General features: G+C 31.5%; 1 protein-coding gene across 1 annotated transcript in view; it reads right to left on the bottom strand.

Moving 5' to 3' along the window:
* Positions 1 to 13,655, bottom strand: part of LOC129229423 (nuclear factor related to kappa-B-binding protein-like) — a 52,954-nt gene extending 39,299 nt beyond the window's left edge. Inside the window, exons 1-7 of the mRNA XM_054863728.1 lie at positions 13,314 to 13,655; positions 10,688 to 10,824; positions 10,287 to 10,364; positions 8,974 to 9,029; positions 2,966 to 3,033; positions 2,039 to 2,166; positions 792 to 975 (exon numbers count right to left, since the gene is read on the bottom strand). Of these exons, the coding sequence (XP_054719703.1) occupies positions 792 to 975; positions 2,039 to 2,166; positions 2,966 to 3,033; positions 8,974 to 9,029; positions 10,287 to 10,364; positions 10,688 to 10,824; positions 13,314 to 13,323 (661 nt within the window). The 5' untranslated portion in view covers positions 13,324 to 13,655. The remainder of the gene's footprint in view (positions 1 to 791; positions 976 to 2,038; positions 2,167 to 2,965; positions 3,034 to 8,973; positions 9,030 to 10,286; positions 10,365 to 10,687; positions 10,825 to 13,313) is intronic.
* Positions 13,656 to 15,948: the final 2,293 nt, after the last annotated feature.

Genomic DNA, 15,948 nt, shown 5'->3' with positions numbered 1-15,948 from the left:
CTCTATTTCAAAATTATCATAATGTGACTTACGTTCCTCTGGCTCTGATTTACTGATATTAGTATTGATATTAATGAAAAATAAATAATTACTAAATGTGGTATTAAGTGTGCAAGCCATCCCATGACAAACGTCTACAATGGTGCACTGAGTGCAAGATATTATAGTTCAGGCAAGAGGCAAGCAGAAATATGAGAAGAAGTGAAAAGGAGGAGGATGACAAAGAGGAGTAAAGGCAAGGCACACATTTCAAGGGCAGACCCAGCTTCTGGTTTTTGAGGAGTTCATTATTAGAAAGGAGGGGATCAAAGTGGGTTCTAGGACTAATTTTTCCCTATATAAGTCTTAAATTAGTTTGAGGCTAAATTTGGTCACTTAAGTCGATTCCATTTGGATCTTAGCGCCTTTGGACATTAGTTCACCTGATGACGAGTTTCTTTCAATATGGAGTAGCTTTTTTTGTGCTTAAAATAATGTATAGGTTCTCTAACCTTCGATTAAATAAAAGTCATCAATTTGGTTGTGTTGATCAAGTTGCATTAAATGAAAGAAAAAGGGGCCTAACCAAACCAAGCACTGTGCCCAGAGTGCTGTAAATGAGCCTTGTCATATTCATATTGCTATTAAACAGCATGTAAGCAATGAGCCGTAATAACCGATTCATATTTTTAAAAAAAAATTTATAATCAGAACAGTAATTAGAAAATAAACATAAAACTAAATAATATACATGAATACATTTACATTACCAATGCACATTGATTAGAGTGAATCAATACAAAGTATTCTACCTGGATAGTTTTCATCTTCCGAAGATGTGTCATTTTCTCCTATTTCTTCACAAAGGTCCTGAAGAGTGGAAAAATAGCGCAACCTAGTTCTTTCAGAAAGAGTAGCATCTTTTGGTTTTGCAATAAATTGCTGCATTTTCACAGTTTGATCAGGAGGTAAGCTATGAGTGGCATCAACTAATTTCTAAGAAACCATAGAATCTGATTTAAAACATGCAAGTTAAACACTTAGCTAAAAAACATGAAACAAATTTGAAGTCATTACTCTGCTCCATACAGCACTTAATCAATTACATATTAACATTTCAAAACCTTAGTAATATATCTTCACATTATAAATTTTTAAAAGTGAATCGTTTCAACTATGAATGCTATTGAAATTAAAAAAAAAAGCTCCTTAAAATTGCCTAAATAGCATCATAAAGTAGCCCAAATAGCATAGTGTCTTTTGGAGTAACAAAGAACACCCTCTTCAATGTAAAAAGATAAGGTTATGGGCGGAAATACATCCAAAAAAGCTATTTTTTTTGTTTTTTCTTTTTATTAAAATAGGGTTCCCTGTAACTCCCAAATTGTAATTATGTTTGATGATATTGCAATTTTAATTGCGTTCCCCCCCCCCCCCCGCCCTGTTTTTGAGTCTAACATAGCAAGCAGTGGTGACGATTCGGGGGAAGGGCAACCGTCCCCACTTTTTATGGTTCTTTTTTAAGTTTATTTTTCGATTTAAGAACCAAAACTAGAAATTATAAAAAAGCAGAAATATCAAAATTTTCGGAACATAATTATTTGCTTTACCAAGTGCTTGTGACATCTCAAAATACTTATGGGAAAGTCTAAGTCATGTCTAAGTATTTCTTCGGGGAAAGTTATTATGTACAAAATTCATCAAAACCTTAAGAAAAATGCAAGTTTACTTCTTAGATTGACATCAATTACCACTCATCTGCTCTCAAAATTAGCCCTAGCAAGTACTTTTCTCTCTCTCTCTCTCTTTTTTTTTTCCATTTTTTGCTGCCGCTAAAAGTTCTATGGCTTTCAGTTGTCATTTTCTTTTTTTGCTCCTCCCCACTTTTTAGTCCCAATCTCCACCTCATAGCAAACATAAGTATTTTATATCAACTATGCCTTCATTATCAATCAACTATTACATGTATTTTATGTACTTTTAAAAACTTTTAAAAGTAATTTTGTCTGCACATTATTAGTATGAAATGAAAGAGTTTTAATCAGCCAGAGTAACTTACTTTACGAGATATTAAAATGTCTCGCAAAAGGTGATAAGCATACTGTTGTTGCTGATTTTTGTACTCTCTGTAGTTTGCTCTTTTTAATGCATTTGTCACTTCTACTACATCAGTCGAGAGAAATCCATCTGGAAAAAAGATCATGCATACATTAAAATAACATAATATTTACATTATTTTATATTTCAATGGCATTCTATAAGAAGAAGACAGTTTCCAAATTATGTTTTGATCAGACTATACGGTAGTGGAAACTCAAAATTTTGAGTTAAAAACAAAATCACATTAAGGGAAAAAAATAAATAAATAAAGAGAAAAGACTAGCACCTATAAATAAATTATGAATAATAATAATTAAATAACTTATAATAATAAATAAATAAAATTATTTTTACTTTTTCAGAGAAAGACTGGGAGCAATTTTTCTATCTTTTATCAACATTTTACATCAATTTTTAAAAAAAAATGAGTTTCATCAGTTTAAAACAAAATAACCAAAAAAAAAAAAAAAAAACACTTTTCACCATTGTATACTGAATCAAAATTCAAAGGTCATACAAGGAATTTTTGTTTTCAGAAAATATTGGTAACTAGCTAAACCACTAGTAGCTATTTATTAGCTCTGATGTTCTCTAAGAAAAATCATTCTAAACTATTTCCACTAAAAATATGTCAAATAATGCAAATTACTTTTTCACAATTCCATATAAAAATCATTTAATAGCTCAGATACTAGGAGAAAGCAAAAAAGATTCATTTTGCTAGTTTTGGCAAGAACAAGCATGGTTCCTTGACACACTTCTTCCTCTCGAAGAAAAAAAAACTTATTTAAGAACATTAGCTTATATTAGGGAATAACTGACTTTTAATAAAAACCGAAGAAAACTATTACAGAGGAATGTCGTTACATATAAGATTCATACCTACCTTTCAACCTACTGAAGAATTGGTTAAGTGGATTTCCAAATTTAAAATTTTCTCCTTCCACCAGTTTCCTGCAAGTAATAAAAATTAGAATGAAATTTTATGAGCAGAAAGTGTTTAAAAGTTCAAAACAGTTGAAAGTGCAAATATTAGATTTCTGTGCACAATGAGAAAACCTAATAGATGAAAATGTTTGTCTATTTTTGACTGAGAATAAGAAATCTATAATTATTTTTTGTTCATCACATACCATTTTCTCCAAAATTCATATTTAACATAATATTTTGATAAATTTGTGGCAGTTTCTAAATGGCGGCCTCCAAGAAAAAATTTCCTTCCAGGTACAAAACACATATAGTAGACCCTGGTATTACACGGGGGTTACGTTCCACAGAAATGCCGCGTAAATCGAAACCATGTAAATTGAGACTTAATATTAGTGTTAAAACAGGGGTTAGGTTCCGAAGATAAAAAAAATATTTCATTCTAGTGATGACTAATTGTCATTACTTTAATGTGTACCTATATCGATTTCTATGCACAACATGCAGAAAGAAAACATTAATTTCATGTTTTTGAAAAGGAGCTCGCTATGATAGTCTTTTGGCAGCCAACAATTTCTTTTTGTAGTTCTTTGCAGAGCATTAACGCATCCACGATCATTTCTATGATAGAATTTTACATCATAGAATCTCTCTTCGCTAACAAATCAGAGAGATCATTTCCATTGTCACGGAATGGCTCAAAATTTTCAATGTTATCGTTTTTGGTTCTGTGTCATAACTGTCGGTATCCTTGTTGGTTTTGTGCCCTTCCGTCACTCCTAAAAGTTCTTCTTCCAGTGAGTAATGAACTGTGTCAGTTTAATAACTTTATTTCTGGAAAGAGCGCTGGAACCAACTGCATATAATGTCTCCAGTGGTCCAAGTTCAATTATTAGCACGTCAAAACGCGGTTCATTATGCGTAATCTGAAATCTTTAGGAGTTTGGATTTTAAAAGAGGGAAAAAATTTATCTGTTTGCATTGCTGTATCAGCATAAAACCAAAACTCATCCGCGAAAAATAAAATAAAGGTGTCAAATCTTAAACCGTAAAATAAACCCGTGTGAAATGAGGGTCTACTGTAATCACATAAACTGCTTGTAAATTGGCAAAGTTTTTTTTCCCAACAAAATTTTACTTTTAGACATCACAGGATAAAATTTGACGAGGTAGCTCTATGAATATAACTTAAATAACGAGTTCCACACAAGCACCCAACCCTGTCCTTCTTTTGATTAAAGTCCACCTCAAGAGGTGCTTGCACATGTGCAGTCCACAAAATTAAAAAAAAAAGCCATCATTAGTCTTTTGTAGAATATATAACTCCTTATTAACTTTCGGTTGACACATTTAACTTGGTTATTGAGAATATTTATAAAAGCTCTAAATAGATGAAGTGGCTATATTGGATCTCCAAAACAAACTCAAAACATTAAGTGAGGTAAAGGTAAAACAAGGGTTTTTCATTGTCCTACAAATTAAAGTATAGTCAAACTTGCATATAATCAGCGCGAAGGGGCCGTGAAATTTGCTCATTATAACCGAGTGTTCACAAAAAACGGGTTTGTTGAAATATCATTTTTAACAAAAATGTTATTTTGTATGGTTTGTTTTCCTTTCAGAATCAACTTTCAAATAATCTTAAGTACGTTTCCTCAAACGCTTACCATCATTCTTTTCATTGAAAGCAGCCAATAATTTTTCTTTCTTTCTTAAGAGTTGAAATAGAGGAAGAAGATAAATGATGCTTTTTGCAGACTTGAAATGTTTTTGCACCATCCTCTAACTCACATTAAATGTTATTTTTATTTATTTTTTTTGTCAACGGAGAAATGTTACTTTTAGACATCACAGGATAAAATTTGATGCGGGTGCTCTAAGAATATAACTTAAAATAACGAGTTCTACACAAGTGCACAACCGTGTCTTTCCTTTGTCTAAAGTCTGCCTCAAGAGGTGCTTGCACGTGTGCGGTCTACAAGATTTAAAAAAAAAAAAAAACCATCATCAGTCTTTTGTAGAACATATAACTCATTATTAGCTTTCGGTTGACTTCGGAATGTTGCAAAAAAATTTCAAGCAAGGACTAGCTGAGCTGGAGCAGTGGAAGTCAAAAGAAATTTCGAAAATCATAAAATTATTGCTTGCTGTAACCGGGGTATGCTTGTTGAAAGCAAGTTATCCTCCCATAGACTTATTGTACCAACCAAGCATTTTAAATTTCCTCCCTAAACCCGGTTCTCATTAAATCAGGGCTTGTCATAACAGAGTTTGACTTTAATTTTCATGAAGAACGGTTTAAAAATAAACTGTAAGAAACAGAAGAAAAAAAAAATTGAACTTTCAAAATTAATTTGAATTCTGAAATTTTGAATTCAAATTATCTTTTTTGCAATCAAAAATTGCGACAGGACCCTACTTATTGGTTACTACCTCACTTGCTTGTTTCTAGAAATGATTCCTCTCCCTACTCTTGGACGGTTACGTGTGTATAGTTGTGTATGTGTAGGCTTGTGTGTGTGCGTAGACATGTGTGCATGCACGTTGGCATGTGTGTAAAGGCGCGTGTGTGTGTGTATGTGTATGAGCGTGCATGTGTCTGGGACATGGACGCCATCAACCAGGAGCAGATGCTACCGGGAGGAGTCACGCCAGCAGAGGACGGTGGGGTTGAAAAAGGAACCGGAAATCAAACCCAGTCAAATGAAAACAATTAGCAATCGCGACTGCTCAAAAAGCTTTGCTGGCACTCAAATCACAGTGCCCTTCTTATACAAGTAGTGGGTCTCTCATAAAAAAGGCATATGATGAAACATTTTTTTTTAAATATAAATCAGACGTGGTTTTTTCTTTCTCTTCTTTTTTCTTTTGTTTGCATGTTATCCTGTAGTTTAATTTACAAAACATAATTTACAGCCATTAAACATAAATCATGTTAACATAAACTTCAAAACAGCATTTAATAGATAAGATACTAACATAATTTTATCAATTCTTGTGAAAGACCATAGAGCAGAAATTTCCTGTCCAGTCTGCAACACTAGTTTGGGCAGTTGAAAATAATCTGCAGCATTATTATTAGTTTTATTTTAAGTTTTTATAAAATGCAATCCCTTGTATAGGTCAAGACTTAGAAATTTTCCAACTGGCCAGTGACCACTAGACATGAAACACTTAGTGGTCACTTTTGTGGCCGAGTTTTAAGGTATAAAAAAGGGGGAGGGGGTTTCACTACTTTCATAAAAATAAATAGAACTCTCCACACTATGAAAAACAATTATTCAACACATATTTATTCAAATATATAAAAAATTTAATTTAAAAAAGGTTTTTGATTTTTTTTTCAAAAAATTAATAAACAAATAGATTAGTAAATGAGAAATTGGCAGGAACGTTTTGGATGAAAGTTCTAGTTTATAGCAAAGCATCCAAAACAATGAGGATCAAATACAATTGTACAGATAATATATCACATTTTTCATAAAAATAATTTAAAAGAAAAATTGAACATTTTATGTTATTTTCAATAGTTTGTATTGAGGTGAACATCCAATTCAGTTTTTGGAAACTTAGTCAAGTAAGAGTCGTCTATTTCCATTTTGTGAATGACCAAACATGGCGTCTATGTGAAAAATTCATGATTATAAATAGATTTTTAAAATTGTTACATAAAAGTAGCAATAAATTCCAAATTCATAGAAACCTACAATCTAGATGAAATAATCAGTTTTTTAGCACATTAGCCTCCAAAGTATTGAAGATAAGATAATATTCTAAAGATAAAATGTTGCATTTTTCAAGATACTAATCAAGAATCATCCGAAAAAAATGTCACATTTTGCATAATTTTCAATAGTTTGCATTGCAATAAACATCAAATTCCATTAATGAAAATATAGGCACTTAAAGAATCTTACATACCAACATCTTGGGAATGATCAAACATGGCAACTATGCAAAAAATTAAGATACAGTGAAACTTCTCTGAGCGGCCACCCCCTTAAAGGCCACTTTTTTGCAGCACGGATTTTTTAGCCCATAGACTTAATGTTAAAAATGCTCCTAGCAACGGCCACTCAACCCTTCTGAACGGCCGCTGAATGGCGTCCATTCCATTTTTCAGGAAAATCTCTTCACTTTCTGTTTTGAATGTGCAGCTTTTCATTTCAAAGAGGAGAATTCTTATTGGCCTATAACGAATTCCAATAATTTTAGAGTAAAAGTCTCACTCATGCTTATTTTATTAGTCGGTCAGTGTGTATGTAAACAACACTTTCGGAGATCATTTTATGAATCTTGAACTACGTATTGAAATTCTGAGCAATATGAACGCAGAAAATTGGCAAGAGAATCAATAGAGTACGATTTTGAATTCTTTTCAGCACGAAACAGCAATGGAAAGCTTTGATAATTACACAGCCGACTGAAAGAAATATTTTCTGGTTAATGAGTCAGCGAAAATAAAAATTTTTCAATAAAATCTAATATTAGTTTGGGATTGGTTTAAATTAACTAATCAGTTCGATGTGTGTATTATTAACGTCTTTTGAGCAAATATATTTTTATGCCTTTCAGGCACTAATTCGGCTTCTGACAACCAGTTTACTAATACCTTTGGTGATCCTGAGCAAACTAAACTTTCAACTGAAGTGATTTTGGGGATAATAAATAAAATCATCAGAAATTCAGATGCAATGACAAATAAATTGGTTAGAGCAATTTCTCTGTCATTTTGAACAGTTTGAAAACAATAGTTGGAGAAGATTAATAACTTAAGTCACAAATTGTATCCTTTCTTCGAAAAATGTAAACAATAACTAAATAATATACTATTTCGTATTTAGAACGGTCTCAAACTTCATTCTTTGTATTAGACTTGCTTACATTATGCATTATAGAATTATATTGCAACTGTAAGGAAAACCCTTTAAAGCGGCCACCCCCTCTCAACGGCCGAAATTTTGCGGAACAGAGGGGTGGCCACTCAGAGAGGTTTCACTGTATAAATTTCTGAATTTGTTGCAAAAAAATAATTTAAAAATAAAAATCCTCATGAGACTACACTTAAGTTGAAAAGTTTTTAGCACTTTTGCATCCAAAGCAATGAGAATAAAGTGAAATTTTAAACATACAATCTTTCATTTCTCAAAAAAATAAGAAAAAAAATCTTTAAAAACAATTTTTTTTAATGACTTGCAGCTATTTTTATTTGTTTGCAGTTTAATAAAACATCCAATTCTGCTTTGTTTTTGAAAACTTAGGCACTTAAGCATCTTGTCTACTTTGATCTTGTGAAAGACCAAATATGGCAACTATGTTTCTAGACGAAATGCTGAAGCATTGCCTTTCCGGTCAAAAACGATCTACAAACAATCTTTGCCAAGTTTTATTTATTTATTTTTCTTTTATTTATTAATTTTTTTCTTTCTTTCTTTTTGTTCTTTTGTAAAATTATCTGCAGGCGTGTCTCGCAATTTCTGCTACCGAGGGAAAGACATCATTACAATAAATAAAATACTAGAAGACTAACTTTTCACTTACTAGGGGATAGATTCATATTTTTAAATCAAAGTATAGTACATAGATAAGTACATAAAGAATGCAAGTCTCTAATTAAATATATGACTTAAAATTCAAAACAGATAATAACAGATATTCAAATGAACTAATTCAACAAAGGAAGTTGAGCAGTCTAATTACTCACATTCTTATGCGCTCAAGCCAACAAATTTGAAAGTTTTACAATGTTTGATAATTTAGACAAAAAGAGGGATCAAAAACCTTTGACAGGTTTGTACAAAAAAAGGGAAAGTTAAAACATACAAACACAGTGTTCCACTAAGAAGTAAGATAATTTTCATGCACATGGCACTGAAACAATTAAAAGCCCATTGATAGCTGTTAAAAACTAATTATTAAACTAATTTTTAAAAATCAACTATTAGTGAAAGGTAATAAAAAACTCACCGTAAAGTTTCTTCCTTTTCTTTTTCATCATTTTCAGGAAAATCAGGAAGAAGTCTCTAGTGGAGGGAAAATTTTAAATTAATAACATTTTATACAATAATAAAAACAAATCTTTACACAAATCATAGCTATCAATTCTACAAAAAAACATTTTTCTTTTTTTTTTTGTCACATGGAGAAAAATACCTCATCTTAGTGTAAAATGATGCGCTGAATTCAAATATACAAACACTTTTCACCATCACTCAGATTTTTTGTAATACTGGACTGAAGTTTGAAAGAAATGCGCATATTCTCATGCATGATTAATACTAAAATGGTGTTAAAAAATTAGTTATTGCTTATTTCTGTCTGTATTTGGCATCAGGAACATTCCTATTAAGTGTCTAGCATAAATCAGCAAGAATTTATTCACTTGGACAATGGGGGGGGGGGGGGGGTCTTCCAAAGATAGGTTTATTTAGCTCTACACCAATAAAATACAAAGAAATTCTAGTTTTAAGAACTCAAATTTAGCACCAGTGTAGCAAAGTCTGTACAAAGTTTCTAAAAGCCTAATTTACTATAAAAAGCCTGTAGAAACCCAGGTCCAGTCTTTTTTGTTTCTTTAAATTCTTCTTCCCATTGCTTTTCCAATTGCAGAGGAGAAAACAGCATTGTGTAAAAACCAAGCAGTTCATAAAATTTATTTAATTTTAATTCAATTTTTGGCTAGAAATAATTGTTCCATGATATGTGTTGTTCAAAACTTTTATCTATAAAAACTTAAAAATCTCCATATGTTTCTTTCATTTTGATTGAACATGCTAGTAATACTGAAGGATACGCGTTTCAATCATGCAGTAGTATTGCATTGCAAAAGTGGGTGGCAGGAAAATTCCGATTGAATATTTGGAATCAGCATCAAAAATTGCCCTAGAAACAATATAAATGTTTCATGTGACAAAATCTTTGTTTACCAGTGACAACAGGATAACTTTGGAGAAATAAACAAGGGTGCACTAAGAACAACGATGCAGCCCCCAAAAGCAAGAGCTCTTCCAAAAGTGAAAAATGCCCCTCGAAACATTCCCTAAAAATTTCAATGGCAGTCAGCACCCATGATCTCCCTCATTCCCACCCTACGTAGGCACCCCTGTAATAAATGATGATTCATTTCTACAGAACAAAAATCAATTGACAAAGAAAAAAGACCAGTCTACTTATGTTTGTTCATAGTTGACAGCAGACGAGTGAGATAAAATTATGCATGAATTTTGAAATGAAAACACACAAAGCAAACGGGAAAACTACAACATAGATAAATAACTTACTTTTAATCTATCACCATTGTGACTGTTTAAAACCATTTTCCATGTGCTGGGATTTAAGACTTCTTTAAAAACTTCTTCCTTCAAGAAACATTTTTAATACTGTTCAAGAATAATTTTTTAATTGGATATACAAATTCAAAGCCAAAAGAAATTTTATATCATGTGCAGCAAAATTCAGATTTATAAAAAAAAGAGAAAAAAACTTAAACTTAAAAGAGCAAACAAATAGTACACAATAAGATGGAAATGTTTAGAAGAAAAAAAAATTAAAAAAAAAAAAATTAAACAAGCAACATATCATTAGACCTGTCTTTCTGAAATTTCCTGCAGAAATTATATGCAGCTCATTATGAGTAAATATTTTTTCATTCTGAGATTTACCATACCAGGAATAAAATTACCTCAAAACAGAAGCATTCAGGCAGATGTAAAATTCGCTTTCCAAAGTAGCAGGTTTCACCCAGATCATTTTCATCGCCACTGTCACCTGATTCTTCCATACTTGAGCTGCTTTCTGAATGAAAATCGCTGTCCATCGCTAAATATAATTAAAAGAAAAAAAAACTACATTTATAAGAAGTAGAGCAAGGACGGATCCAGAAATGTTTCAGGAGGGGGGGGGGCGATTGATTTTTTAACTTACTTCTTACAACATGTCTGGTGTTTTCATGCTTGGGGGGCTGTCATAGCATTTTGTCCAAAACAACTAAAATAGAGATTTAGCCAAAAAGATCCCCAGTTTTTCCATTGGACGAAATCTTCCGTTGAAAGAAATATTCAAAAATTTCGTTTTAAAACTTCAATTCGTTTTAAAACTTTCATAATAATTCCAGGGAATTTTAGATCCCCTCTCCCCTAATTGAACTTTGCCTAAAACAGGACTTCAGTTCGGGAAAATTGCCAATGGAGGGGCACTCGCCCCACCCTTGTATCCGTCCTTGAAATACAGAGAAAACTAATTTACATAAGGAAAAATAACAATAAAAAGTCATATGCATAGAAAAAATGTAGGCACAACTAATTAAAGTACTAACTTAAAGTTGCCGGAAGGTGCGAGGCATGAAGTATTTGGAATGGAGACAAGTGAAATTAAGTATATATAATAAGTGAGATTTAGAAAGAGGCTGTCACCGAATTTACTCTGCAAGAAATTTAAAACATATTTTAACAAAAAGGAAAATTTATAAGTCAGAAAAAGTCTTGATAGTCAGAAAAAAGTCAACATTTTAGCTAGTGAGATTTTTTTAAAAACAAATTTTATGAAGTATCTGCTTCCCACAATCTCAACATTTATGAAAGGTTGTTAGTGTTAAGACAAACGGTAATAATAGACCCTTATAAAAAGCACAATAATTTTCCAAACAGTAGTTCTTATAATGTAGGATCTGTGGCAAATCCACGGGGATGGTCATGAGGCTGCAGCCAGAACTAAAGTTTTTTTTTCCTAAACAGTAGCAATTACAGCAGTTGAAAATAATAAAATAAAGTACATACTGAGAAAAATTCGAAAAAAATTCAATTTGAAAACATTTTGGCGATTTTCGAACCTAGCCTCACCTTGATATCCCCCACCAAAGTGTAAAATCTTTGTTTAAGGGTTTCAATCCCGAAAGTATTACTGGTGAAAGCCTCACCAAAAATAGTATAAAACTGTGTTTTACTGCTACAATGTCAAAAAAACTTTGCCTCCTTCCCCCTCAAGAAACCTTTCTCTAACATAAAAATTGCAAATAATCTAAAATTAAGTTTTTAAAGTTTTAATTTGCAAAAATAGCTGGGGGAGCGATCCTAAACTTTGTTTCCCTCCTAAAACTAGTAAATATATTCTAGAATGCCTTTTTAAGATTGAGCAAAGAAAAATTTCCAGGGGTCAGATCCCAACTCTTTTCTTACCCTTAAAATCCTTAAAATCATCTGAAACTGCATTTTTAAACCAAAAATATCGAAAATTTTCCGGCGGAGAGCCTCCTTTTCTAAATAAGATTGGAGATAATTGCGTTTTTAAGGTTCAATTTTTACAAAATGAATGGTGAAGCAAACAAATTTGAAACTTTTCTAGGGGAGAAACCCCCAGACAATCTTTACTTACTATTAGTTTCATATTGTCAAGAGTTAGGTCTAGTAATGACTCCTTTTAAGCCAAAAACTGTAAACCTTTTGAATACTCAAGGGCCGCCAATTTGCCACACACCCTACTTTTTGATAATGTGATGGCTCCGATTAATTCTAATAATTTTGTCTCCTTTATTACATTGATCGATTTCTTTGATATTACTGACTCATACATTTAACTTTTACCACAAATCAAAAATTTCAGACTATTTCAAGTGTGACTCAGAAAATTTAAATATAAATAAATACAGTAGTTTTCAAAATAGATGCACAAAAAATACTTGATCTAATTTCTAAATAAGTATTTATATTTATACCAATAGAAGATTAAAAATAAATAAGTTAATTAAATTACAAATGAATAAAATAAGTCTTTCAATTATAGGCTTTTGCCAAATTTCTTGGGAAACACCCAATGCACTGATATGTAACTTTAGTCACATAAATAGCAAAAATTGAATCAATTGTACAAGAAAAAGGACCAAAAGGGGGGGGGGGGGTTAAATATTTTTGAATTGGTTAAAAAATTAGAAATGAAGTGTAATTTTTGTAAAATATTTTACCTATCCCCCATTTTACTTGTCTGTAATTTTTTTTTTTTTTTTGCAAAAGCATTATTTTTTAAGTTTTCAAGGTTTTTAATTTCAATAAAATATCACCAACAAGAAAGATCACGTATCATTTTCATTATTTCACTTCTTATGTTTGGGAAACGTGTTGAAGAAATTTCAAAAACTCTTTGCTGTTTTGTGGGGCACCCACTTCCAGGAATTTTTAAAGGAAGTTTTGGTTTGGAAGAGAGTGTGTCCAACATTGAGTATGTTATAGCAGTGCAAGAAAATGACTCAGTTTCAAAATTTAATTTATTATTTCAATCAATTCCATTACAGCAAACCTCTAAGGTTTCAAACTTACTTTGCAACATTATTTCCTCGAGTTACACGCATGGGAAATTTTCCTCGTCAATATTTTGCTCATCCATTGTTTAAAAGTTTCATTTTTGATGAGCCCTCAGCTCCAAGTCAACTTTTCTTCTGAACTAAAAGCTGTTCAAAGATCTACAATAAAACACACATTTTATAAATTATTTCAAAGCACAAAAATACAAGATTTTGCAACTTAAATGAGGACGTTTTACAGAAACATTCGGCAGTAAATGAAACATATAACGTTTCAGTAAGTATCTTTTTGATTTATAAAATTTCAGTGCAACGTATAAGTGACAATTTGTGATACAAAAAGACTGTTTACCATCAACATTTCATAAACAACACGAATCGGATTTTTGGAAAGTGTTCCGTCAATGGAGGAACAATCTTGACAGATAAGCGAAAGACAACCCTATATTTGGCACAAAATCGTTATCAATCAACTCCTTTTGCACAAGTTAAAAACAGACGAGAATAATATTTCCTCAATAGATAAAGTCACCAATATGGTAACCATTCACCTAGCATTCTTTCTTTATTGACTGACACTTAGAACAGTTGCAGTTGCGCTAATTAATATTTTCATTGAACATATGATTGTGAGGATTTTGTCCATCAACAATTTACTTCCAAATATTGCCTAAAATTGCAGACAATACTAATATTTTCATGAATTTTAGTCTTATTTATTTACACATTTAATTAGAGTAAAAGTTGTGTAAAAAATGCTTGGGACGCTACCTATGAGTCACGTTGATTACTAAAACTTTAAAACTTCTCTTCTTATGAAGGCTCTTATAACTGTGTTTTCTTTGGATCGAGTATCGAGGGAATTTTCAATTCAACATGTAGGTCTAGGTGACAGACTGGTCAATCCAGTTCAACTACTTTACTCAGTCGTGACCGCGTTCTTGAAGTGTTTGTGTGTCTTGTGTCAAAATTATTTGTTTATCAATTTATTGTTGAATTTTAATGCTTCCTCTGTGAATCAGCAGTGTATATTCTTTACGCAATATTTTATTATTGTTTCTTACAATATGCAACTTAGCTTACGTCTAAATATTATAATGTATACGTCAAGTTTTCATAGAAAATTCTGCAATTGTCATGCTGATTTTTCTGCTTCATGAGGAAAAGGTGTTTGCTGTCCTCATATTCCTGGCACTATTTGTACATGAATTCTTTAGTATCAATATTGCAGGCAAGTTAAAGTTATTAAAATTTTATTTTCATATATATTATTATTGAATTGTTAGCATAAAGCGAAAAAACCCTGCAATGTTTCTTTGATCCCAATTTATGCGTTCACGTGGGTTATATTTCAATTAATGTCTTAAGAGTCGACTTTTATGTAGAACACATAATATAGATGTATGATCTTTCAAAACATATTTCTGTGGAATTATAGTCTTAAAAATGATGTGGATGTTTAGAAAATAAACGATTGTGTGAAAAAAAATTGTGAGAATTTTATGGCTTCCATATAAAATAGATCGCATTCTAGAAACATTGCAAGGTAGGTTTTTAAAGTTACTTATTTTGCCTGGTGGGCCATTTCACAGTATTTCAGACAAATGTAGAGTCCGTAACATGACACTTTTTTTTTGCCATAACTATTTAATTTAGTTTGATTTGCAAATTATTTTAATTTGAGTTCTTATGTTGGTAGGACAAACTCAAACTAAAATTATGTGCTAATTAAACAGTAATTTCAAAAGTTATGGCAAAAAAAGTCGTGTTACAGACTTGACATAAATGTCTAAAATGATCCCGGTGCAATATTTACATTAAGATTCCTGGAAAATGACTTGCGTCTAACTTCAAAGTTTTTATGTTTGTGTTAAGTTAATAAACCTTGAAAAATAATATAATTATTTTCACTAGATTATGAAAGTTTAGAGTCTGGGATATCACAGTATCTTTGAATGTTGCTGACTGCATTTCAAAGTTAGAACATTAATTTTTATTACATCAAGGTATAGAAATCAATTATTTTCGGGCAGTGTAGAAGACCTTCTTCCACACCAACTAAGAATAAAATAATGCTGCTGATTTAACAGTGAATTAAGTAGTTATGGCAAAAAAAAAGGATCATGTTACGGACTATATAGAAAAACTCATTAGAAAGTTAATGTAGAATTCCATTGGCTCTGAATGAAATTATTATGTATTATCAATGTTGCATTTTCAAACACCAAAGGTCTTAATAATAATGCAAGCATTTTTTTTAACTTAAAAATTACAATTTTCAAATAAAAAACTTCATATACAAATGCACAGTGAAATGATTAATGTTACAAGCTCTAGTACATAATATTTTTCACTAGATTATATATTAAAATTTAGTTTCAGACCTATTTTTATTAAAGGCTTTGAAAATTATTCCCAAGGTTTTTATTACAATATCTCTACAATATCTCTTACATCTGTCATTCATGAACGTCATCTAGTCAAACTGTCATGGAACACCTCACCCCCCTTCCCCCTATAAATGGAGACTAACGCCTCAGAAAATTATTTTTAGATGGTCTAATCTTTAACGGCCACTTATTCTCCAAGTCTCAATTTCAAATTGATGTCTCTATCCATAATGAATCATAAAGGTTGTTAGGCTCCTGGTC

This window comes from Uloborus diversus, chromosome 9 (assembly GCF_026930045.1).
Source record: "Uloborus diversus isolate 005 chromosome 9, Udiv.v.3.1, whole genome shotgun sequence".
Lineage (NCBI taxonomy): Eukaryota > Metazoa > Arthropoda > Arachnida > Araneae > Uloboridae > Uloborus > Uloborus diversus.
This window is presented reverse-complemented; position numbering and strand designations above follow the sequence as displayed.